The 10,484-nt window shown below is 45.6% G+C and overlaps 1 protein-coding gene across 1 annotated transcript; it reads left to right on the top strand.

The window, feature by feature from the left end:
- The first annotated feature begins 434 nt into the window (after positions 1–434).
- LOC128409273 (uncharacterized) lies at positions 435–7,906 on the top strand. Its single transcript, XM_053379617.1, has 4 exons — positions 435–627; positions 5,010–5,105; positions 5,199–5,282; positions 6,270–7,906. Exons 2-4 carry the CDS (start codon positions 5,037–5,039, stop codon positions 7,422–7,424), a joined length of 1,308 nt encoding a protein of 435 aa, XP_053235592.1. The 5' UTR covers positions 435–627; positions 5,010–5,036; the 3' UTR covers positions 7,425–7,906.
- The last annotated feature ends 2,578 nt before the right edge of the window (positions 7,907–10,484 follow it).

Raw genomic sequence — 10,484 nt, 5'->3', positions numbered from 1 at the left:
TCTGATGGTGTACCTAAGCAAAAAGGTTTAAAATGAGCATTAGGGGAAAGTGTGCATTGAATGCATAGAATCACGAAAAGAACACGCAAAAGTATAATATAGGTGCACGTACAGCTCTGTTCACCTCATCCTAAAAGGTTAATCATTAAGATGGTGGGAACAATGTCCCTCTGGAAGTCCAGAAATGGCTGGACTCCAACCCCCATCAGCCCCCCATGACCAAGGGTTAGGGACAAAGAGAGCTGGGGAGAGCTGAAGATTCCCCTTTGCTGGGGGGGGGAATACCCAATTTTTTTCACTTGTTATTTTTTTCTTTTTCATGCTTAAATTCCTACCCAAAACACAGCGGGGTTTGGTTGGAACCACCATTCTCATCAACCTTTGCCAATCCTAAAGGAACTCCCCACCCCCCTCAAATCGGAAGCTTTTGGAGGGAAATTGAGCAACCCCCTTCCAGAGAGTAAGCTTGGGAACACAAGATCTCCAGGTTGGGTTTCTGTTCCAATGGTACTCCTCTTCCGGAAACGACGTCACAACCAGCTGCTTTTTTAAAAATTCCCGCTTCCGGATATCTCTTTTTCCCCACGGGCGCAGCTGCTTCTGGATCCTTTCGCTGGAAGATCTTAGGTGAGTTCAAGAGAGGGGATTTTTTTTTTTTTTGTAAGCTCCTCCAGAGAAAAACAGAAATTGGAGGTTTGAGGGTTGTGTGTCTCTTCTGTAATAAAGCCAGAGACGTAAAGCTGCATATTTTGTAAATGTATATATTTATATTATATATGTTTTGAGAGACTCCGTGCAACAACAGTGGCATGAGGGTCTTCTAACAGGCGATTAGTCTAGACCCATTTTTATTGCTTTTGCGCCAAAAGGGTGGATTCTAAAGCAAAGGGCTCACCTCGCAGAAGAATCCTGATCTCACTTGCAGGTTTCCTTAACCAGGCGTTTTGGTGTCCCAACTTTTCCTAGCTTTTTTGGGCACGCGCACCGATTCCCCGGAAATTTCAACCACGTTGCAAAAAGCGAGGCAGAGATTTAAAGCGTCGGCGACTGGAGAAAACACGTGCGCTTGAAAGCTCCCATTGGGGAATAAATTCCCAGAGGCAAGTTCCTTTAAGCAAAGGCGCGCGCGCGTTGCAAGAGAAAATTGGGCATCGACACAGTCAAACGACCGTGCAAGGCGCCTCACTGCTTTTATTTTAGAAGAAGCCCTGGTCGGAAAAGTAGATCCCACTCTCCGTTGCGGATTCGGGTGCAAAATCCTTGCGTGGTGTTTTTTTAAATCCCTCTTCCTCACTTTTGCAGCGTGGTTGAAATGGCTGGAGAGGAGCAGGAGTTTAATAAATGTGGGTCCAAAGTGCCCCCTCACAAAACATTTGACAGTTTTCTCAGCTTGGCTTAGGGGGAGTGCCCCCTCCCCCTTTGACTTGGGAACCAGATTCCCAAACAGTTTAAGGCACAGTTGCCCATTGAAAACTGCTGGGGAATCTCCCGGAAACCAGAGAAGGGCATTGCAATCCCCTTTGACTGTGGCTGCAGACAAATATTTGTCACCACAAAGGTGGTGGCAGCGATGGTGATTGTCTGTAATCAAAGGGGATTGCAACACACCTCTACGGTTTGCAGGAGCAAGGCCCTTTCTCAATTACAACACCATCCCACTGCGTTGATTACCGGTAGGTTTGAAACCCTCACTTGCTGCACGGTTAAAATTTTCTGGTTCCAGAAGCGCCGTGCTTATTCCAAAAGTGGAATCCTAAACTGTGGGGCCAGAGCACGACTCACACAAGTGTTTGCAATTCCCCAACCCCAGCATGGGTGCATCCCAAGGGCAAGGCAAAAATAAAAAATGGCTCCACCTACACCATACATTAAAAGCATATGTATTGCCCCAAAGAATCCTGGGAGCTGTAGTTTACGGGTCCAGGGACTGTAGCTCTGAGGGGTAAACTAGGAAGGTCGTAAGCTGCTTCATATTGAGTCAAAGCTTTGGTCCATGTAGGCTCAGTGTGTCTAGAAGGCTTTGTCTCCAAAGTTTCAGGCCGGGAGCCTGTAAACACCATTAGGGACCTTCTGCATGCAGAGCAGATGCTCTGCGGCTGAGGTACAGCCCTTCCTCATGCAATTCCCAGGATCCTTTGGGGGAAGCCCATGTGCTTTAATTGGCTGGTGTGGGTGTGACCTATCTCTCCTCTCCCAAGGAAAGAAGCAACTGGGGGTGGGCATGAATAGAAGTGTGTGAAACTATGCACAGGAACCTATGGCCCTTGAGATGTTTCAGGACTCTCCAACTCCCATGAGCCCCAGCCAATGAACCTGGATGATAAAGTGTAAGACGGGCTTTGGCAGGGCCACAGGTTCCCCACATCTGGTGTAGACTTAAATGGATCTCTCCACTTGCCTGCATTTTGTTATAATAATCATGATTTATTATTTATACCCAGCCCATCTGGCTGAGTTTCCCCAGCCACTCTGGGCGGCTTCCAATCAAGCAACCAAAATGGTCAAAGGCCTGGAAACGATGCCTTATGAGGAACGGCTAAGGGAGCTGGGCATGTTTAGCCTGGAGAAGAGGAGGTTAAGGGGTGATATGATAGCCATGTTCAAATATATAAAAGGATGTCATATAGAGGAGGGAGAAAGGTTGTTTTCTGCTGCTCCAGAGAAGCGGACACGGAGCAATGGATCCAAACTACAAGAAAGAAGATTCCACCTAAACATTAGGAAGAACTTCCTGACAGTAAGAGCTGTTTGACAGTGGAATTTGCTGCCAAGGAGTGTGGTGGAGTCTCCTTCTTTGGAGGTCTTTAAGCAGAGGCTTGACAACCATATGTCAGGAGTGCTCTGATGGTGTTTCCTGCTTGGCAGGGGGTTGGACTCGATGGCCCTTGTGGTCTATTCCAACTCTATGATTCTATGATTCTAAGCGTTAAAAATAATACAGCATTAAATATTAAAAACTTCCCTAAACAGGGCTGCCTTCAGATGTCTTTTAAAGAGAAGATAGCTGCTTATTTCCTTCATAACAGCACCACTACCGAGAAGGCCCTCTGTCTGGTTCCCTGTAACCTCACTTCTCACATTGAGGGAACCGCCAGAAGGCCCTCAGTGTTGGATCTCAGTGTCCGAGCTGAACGATGGGGGTGGAGATGTTACAATGTGGTTCAGGTTTCATCTCAGACTGCAGATTTCCCCCACTCTTTTGATCCATCCATCTTATGGATTTTATGATACTTATAAGGGGTTTTTAATTCTTTATTTACTTGCCTTTCATTTATATCCCATCTTGGTCCCCAAGGCACTCAAGGTGGCGTACATGGTCCCAGCCCCCAATTAATTCTCACAACAACCCTGTGAGGTGGATTAGGCTGCCAGGCAGTCAGTGACCCAACAGGTCACCCAGTCATGGCCAGGTGGGGATTTGAACCCTGGTCTTCAATGACTGCAAGAGCTGGAAGGGTCCTCAAAAGGAACTCTGAGGAAAGATACAACCTTTGTGGCTTTTTAGGTGAGAAAAGGGGCACGGGTGGAGAGACAGGATGGGGGCAGATGAGGGAAGAGACCTCTCATAGAATGGGTACAGTTGCAAGGGACACCGAGGGTCATCTAGTCCAACCCCTTGCAGTGCAGGAATCCTGCCCACAGCCGTCCTTGGGTGGGTTAAAAGCCAAACCCACTGACCCATTGCACCACCCGGGACTGGGGCCCAGTTGGTTTAAACAAGCTTCTCTGGCCATTGCTTGCCCTTGGTTTTAATTACTTTTTGAAAATTGTTTCAGGGCTGGGGAGGGGAGGTGATGGCCTCCAACTTGGTCCCTGTTGAAAATTGGAAGTTGGGCCTTTGGCCTGATCCTGCCTGGTTCTTCTTATGTCCCTAAGCTGCTAGTCATCATGGCTTTCTTCCGTTCAGAGGCAGCCTTGCCACCAAACGCCAATTGCTTGGAATCTCAAGAGGAGAGAATTGCTGTCGCCCTCAGTTCCTGCAACTGGTTGTCCCCCCCAGGCTAGAAGTCTCTTTTGGAGCCAAGCAGTTTCTGTGTTAGTAAATAATGCTATGAACATTATTATTATTATTATTATTATTATTATTATTATTATTATTATGTAATTCAACAAAACATATTATCTTAAAACATATCATCCTTAATTTTTTTCCTCATTTCCCCCCCTCCCTCCCACAAAGAACCCACCCCCCACCCCTGACTTCCCTCAGTTCCAGTCTCTGGTTTCTCTATAAATGCTATTCTATGCATGTTACAGAATTGTATAAGTCCTTAATTTATCTAACTAATTATTATCAATAAAAAGTTTGTGAGTGTTTATTCAACACCTGCCAAAGAGTCCAATTCACTTTGTTGTGTCTTTAGGTACTGTGTAAAAGGTCCCCATTCCTCTTTAAAGTCACAGTTATCCTTGTCCCATAGTTTATATGTCAATTTAATGGTACAAACATTATTGAACAGGGCTCTCCATTCACTATATAACGAGCTGTCCTAAGCTGAGCAAATAGAAAGTGTCCTTTCATATTGTACCACAGTGTGGTACGTTGGCTTGACAGTCACAGACAAAAAGTCTTTACAGAGAGTGGTGAACCTGCTAGATGACATCGCAAGGGATCATTGCCTTAGGAGAGTGAGAAAAATTCTCAGGGATGATTCACACCCCGGCCAGCACCTCTTTAATCTTCTACCCTCAGGCAGGAGATATAGAAGTATAATCAGCCGTACCAACAGGCTAAAAAACAGCTTCTATCCATGGGCTGTTAGGCTGCTGAGAAGAAAATAATATAGTGCAACTGACGTTCAGGGTTGGTGTGTTGTGCAACAAGCACACAGAGTGCAATGAGACTGAGTGTTTGTGGGTGGGGAGGGGGGAGGCTCAGTTAATTTCATTGTACACAGGTTGTACATTGACAGTAAAGGTATTATTATTATTATTATTATTATTATTATTATGTTATTATGTCCTGCTATCCAGTCTTGATCCCTTGCATTTCTTTTCGTTTCCCATAGTGCTGCACTGTTTGTCTGAGGCAAACCATGGCGGATCAAAACCCCAGATTTTCCCACCCTGGGATGTGGCAAAATATGACCCGTGATATCATCCAGGTGCCAATAAGACTTCTCACTGTGGGGGTGGAGGGCTAAATGGGGCCCAGCGCTAATACTCTGCCTTAAAACATCTCTTCTTCACTGTTGCAGGTGTTACGGGAGGCGCGTGTGAGTTCCTTGCGTGATACCATGCGAAGTCCCTCAGCGTTTTCCAGAGATTGCTTACCCAGAAAAGTAAGCCCTGTTGTCTTCAAGAAAAGACTTGATTTATAAACAAACAAACAAAACGGGATAAACACATATACAGTGGTACCTCGGGTTACAAACGCTTTGGGTTACAAATGCTTCGGGTTACAGACTTCGCTAACCCAGAAGTAGTACCTCAGGTTAAGAACTTTACCTCAGGATGAGAACAGAAATCGCACGGCGGCAGGGGGAGGCCCCATTAGCTAAAGTGGTACCTCAGGTTAAGAACGGAACTTCAGAACGAATTAAGTACATAACCAGAGGTACCACTGTATAAACTATACAAGCCAGTATCTTTCTGATTTGTTGTTATCATATAACTCGTTTCCAGAGACATTAGCTCTAATTCCTGCATTGCAGGGGGTTGGACTAGATGACCATTGGGTTCCCTTCCAACTCTGCAGTTCTACGATTCTATGAAAATTGACAAAACAGTAGTAGGCCTTGTTGCAGTGCCTGTTATATGTGAAATGCATTGAGGAAATTATTCTCCTTGGGGTTGCAGCAAGCAGGCATTCCCACCATAGTTGATGGGAAGAAGATGAAACCTGGCGATTTTCTTGCGACCCTCCCCATTTTCGGCAGTTTGCTGTTCTTAAAGTCTCATAAGCAGAGGAGGCTTTTCCTTTTTATATTTTTTTCCCCTCCCTTCCTCCACATGCCTCTCAAAAAAGCATTTTTATCAGGGTTTCGGAACTCAGTTCCGGCACCTCTCAGGTGGGCACTGTTGCCCTTCTAAGAGAAGGAAGGATGTATTTGTGGCGAGTTTTTTTTTTTTTGTGGCGCTGTTTTTTATCAGTCTCCTGCAATTTCTCCTCCTCTTCTCCTTTCCTACAAAACTCCCCTTTTCTTTCATCCCTCCTTCCTGGTCCATTCCCTTCTTCCTCTGGTAACTGCCGTCATCTCTTAGACTCCTCCTCTCTATTCCCCATTTGATGCTGTTCTAGAATATCGCACTTTCCCCTCACTTTCTAGCTTCCAGCCCAGCCGAAGACGGGACTTAAGCGGTTTCATCCGGAGGAGGCCCAAGAGGAAGCCGAAGACAAAGAAGAGGAGCAGGACAACAGCTCAGAAGCTGCGGAGAGCGACAGTCTTGCTTGCTGGTCCCCTGGGTTGGGCCGAGGCCTGATGCCTCCCACAAAATCAATCAAACTCCTTCCGGGACAAGGCCCCTTTGCGCAAGAGGAAAGCCACCAACAGATTCTGGGGGGTGAAGGCATGGAGTGGGACTGGGAGACGTTTATAAGTAGCCACCAAGAAAGGCCGCAGAATGGTTATGAGGGGGGAAAGGAAGCCGACAGAGGGACAAAAACGGGAGAAGGGGTGGTGTCCGGCATCCAAACCCATGGAATTTTTTCCCTGGGGGAGGTGACTGTTTGCCGCAGCAGGGCTGTACAGAAAGAGTCCCTGCCCTTATCGCAGTACGAGGAAGAGGAAGGGGACCAGGCCGGATTTTGGTGCAGACCATCTTGGCGTCAGTCCCGGGTCCCGGCCTTTTGGCGGTCTCCACCCTGGGGCCAGAGAGCTGGGGCGGTGCTGGACTTATCACAGCGCAATCCCCAAAGAGCTTCAGGGGCCCTGGACTTAACACAACACAGATTGGGGGGCCAGGTGGCCCTGGGTTCATTGCAGCTCAAATCCGAGGGCCAGATAGGTGAGAGGGCCATGGACATATCACGGCCCAGACCCCAGGACCCAATAGCTGTAGAAGCTCCTGCCTTTCCAGAGTACAGAGCCCAGGACCAACTCCTTGGAGGTCCTCTTGACTTATCAAGGCCCAGATCCCAGGACCCAACAGCTGGAGAAGCTCCTGCCTTTCCAGAGCACAAACCCCAGGGCCAACTCCTTGGAGGTCCTCTTGACTTATCAAAGCCCAGATCCCAGGACCCAATAGCTGGAGAAGCTCCTGCCTTTCCAGAGTACAGACCCCAGGGCCAACTCCTTGGAGGTCCTCTTGACTTATCAAGGCCCAGACCCCAGGACCAGATAAACGGAGGCACACCTGACTTACAACAGGCAGCCTGGAATCTGTGCGTGTCCTTTGTAGGGTACCATATACAAAGATGGTGCTATGTACTGCTGCCGCTACTGCTTATGCTGCAACTTCTACATCATCATCGCCGTATTTAAGATGTCATCCACATCTGATCCTGCCAGGCAGTCCCGATGTAGCAACATGATTTTCAGCCTTTATATTGGGGGGGTGGGGAGCGTGTTGCATTGTTGAAGCCCAAGTTTTAAAATTTAAGAGGAGGAATGGTGGGTTAGCATATTTTATTTTTAAAAAAACACTTTTATCAACCTCACCTGCCCTAAGCTAACCTCTAAATAACCAGAACTCTTTCAATGGGGGGAATATATGTATTTTTCCTCTGAAGAAGTCCAGTAATCGGTATGAAGGTCAAGGCATGGTTTGACTTAAATTGCCTGCAATCAAGATATAGCTTGTGTCTCTTCTGCTGCTTGTTCCTTGTACATTTCATAGGTTCTAGAAGATTATGTGAATGATATATTCGTGGAAAGTTTAAAAGGCAAGGCCTGTGAGATGTCCTAGTTGTTTTTAAAAGGTGGTTATGAATAAACTTTATCCTAATAAACAGGCGGATTCATCAGTCCAGTTTGCTTTTTAAAAAAAATAATTATTATTTGGTTTTTCAAAATACACTTTCTGTTTATAAACATTCCTGTTTATAATCCTCAGCATGCTGCAAGGCAATTTTCCCCGAATTGACACCGGCTCAAGTGATCTACTGCTAAGCCTTTACAACAGTTGTTGGTGGTTTGTCTGGGGTACCGCCTCACTTCATCTTCCTTAAATTGTTTGTTCTCCTCTCGTAAATGAGGCCTCTTACTTTCTTCCACTGCTTCCTTAACTTCACTGCCATCCAAAGAACTTAATGCTTTAGACCAGGCCCTTTTGCGATGAATAAGGTTCACCATACTCTGATATCATGGCCCAGGATACTAATAATAATAATTTTATTATTTATACCCTGCATGCACTCTGGGCAGCTTCCGGCAAAATATTAAAATACAATAGTATGTCAAACATTAAAAGCTTCCCAATACAGGGCTGCCTTCAGATGTCTTCTAAAAGTTGTGTGGTTCTTTATCTCCTTGAAATCTGTTGGGAGGGTGTTCCACAGGGTGGGTGCCACTATCAAGAAGGCCCTCTGCCTGGTTCCCTGTAACTTCACTTCCTGCAGTGAGGTAATTACCACACAGCATAAATTAGGCAAAGCACCTGGGTTGCTACATTCAGTTTTTTAGTAATTCCTGTAGGGCAATGGTTCCCTAGTACTCAAGTATTGCAAAGCCCCCATTTTTCGAAAGCCAAGTCAAGGACCGCCCCCCCCACACTTTTCAAAATGTTAATATCTATAGTAGTTTTTGTTATGTGAATGGTGCCAAGGGCCTCCTGGCTGGGTTATGTGAACCACCAACTGCTGCAAGGAAAGAACTGCTGCTTCAGGCTTGCATGGATCAAAAGCCTCTGGTGGGGAGAATTTGGTCATTTGTGGCACTGAGGATACGGGTGGCGCTGTGGGTAAAACCACAGAGCCTAGGATTTGCCGATGAGAAGGTTGGCAGTTCGAATCCCCGCGACGGGGTGAGCTCCCGTTGCTCGGTCCCTGCTCCTGCCAACCTAGCAGTTCGAAAGCACATCAAAGTGCAAGTAGATAAATAGGTACTGCTCCGGCGGGAAGGTAAACGGCGTTTTCGTGCGCTGCTCTGGTTTGCCAGAAGCGGCTTAGTCATGCTGGCCACATGACCCGGACGCTGTACACCGGCTCCCTCGGCCAGTAAAGCGAGATGAGCGCCGCAACCCCAGAGTCATCCACGACTGGACCTAGTGGTCAGGGGTCCCTTTACCTTTACGGTGCTATTCCTCTTTAGAGCACTATGTGAACAGCAAACACATAGCACAGCAAACACACCAAAAACCATAGATGCTGTACTGTTATGGGTGCCAAGAGTGGTTAGGGGCCCCTATTCCCCCTGGGAGAACTGTGGAGACTGTGTGGTATAGTGCTTGGAGAGTCAGCCTAGGAGCTGGTAGACCAAGAATTCAAATTCCCACTCAGCCATGAAACTCGCCCCATGACCTTGAGCAAGTTCACCACCCTATTAAGCTGCAACAAAGTTTAAGCTGTCGTGAAGTTTAGATGGAGTCCTAACCATAACCACATTCACCGTGTATCTTTCATAGAATCATAGCTGGAAGGGGTTACCCCGAGGGTCATCTAGTCCAACCCCCTGCAATGCAGATGGACAGGTGGCCATTCAAACTCTGCTTAAAAACCTCCAAGGAAGGACCATTTAAATCACCATGAAACGACAAAGTAGTTCAAGGGTGCTGAGAGTTGATAGGAGCTCCCCCACCCAATTATAGAATGGTTTAGCAGTCTTGAGATGAAAAAGATGTTGAAATATACATTTAAAAAAAACCAGAAGCATTTTTACTAGGTATTATAGGTGAGGATATTAATAGGCAAGATGTTAAATTGTTTTTATATGCAACAACAGCGGCAAGAGTATTGTTAGCCCAGAAATGGAAGCAAGAAGAAATTCTGACGAAAGAAGAATGGCAGACAAAATTAATGGACTACACAGAATTAGATAAAATGACAGGAAGGATTAGAAACCTGCGAGACCAGAGATTCACAGAAGATTGGAAGAAATATACGAACTTTTTGAAGAGCAACTGTAAAAAACAAATTACGCTAGTAGGGCTGCAAGAAGTTTTGTAAGGAGAAATATATGAAACATTGCGAAGTAGAGAAAGAATTGAGACATAGCTGGCAACTTTTCCCTTTTCTTGCGAGGAATCCTATTCGGAATAAGGGAATTTCCCTTTTTAAAAAAGGGAAACGTTGACAGCTATGAATAGAGATATTAGTTAATGAGATTTAAATGTAATAGTGGAAGGAAGAAATGTATATTAAGTGAATAGATTGGAAAAATTTCAGATGTGATTGATGGAAGTAAAAAAAAATGGTACAAGATACAAAAGTATGGTTAATTATTGTTGAAAATAATATGTTGAAAAATAATTTAAAAATTATATATATAATAAAAGAATGGTTTAGCACTCTATCTATTAAACCTGCAGGTATTGGCCATTATATAAATGCAATTAATCATCACCATCATCTCTCTCCTGAGAATTGTAGTTCTGTGAGGGGAATA

The sequence above is a fragment of the Podarcis raffonei genome, chromosome 2 (assembly GCF_027172205.1).
Source record: "Podarcis raffonei isolate rPodRaf1 chromosome 2, rPodRaf1.pri, whole genome shotgun sequence".
Lineage (NCBI taxonomy): Eukaryota > Metazoa > Chordata > Lepidosauria > Squamata > Lacertidae > Podarcis > Podarcis raffonei.
The sequence above is the reverse complement of the archived record's forward strand: the minus strand, read 5'-3'. Positions and strand labels throughout refer to the sequence as shown.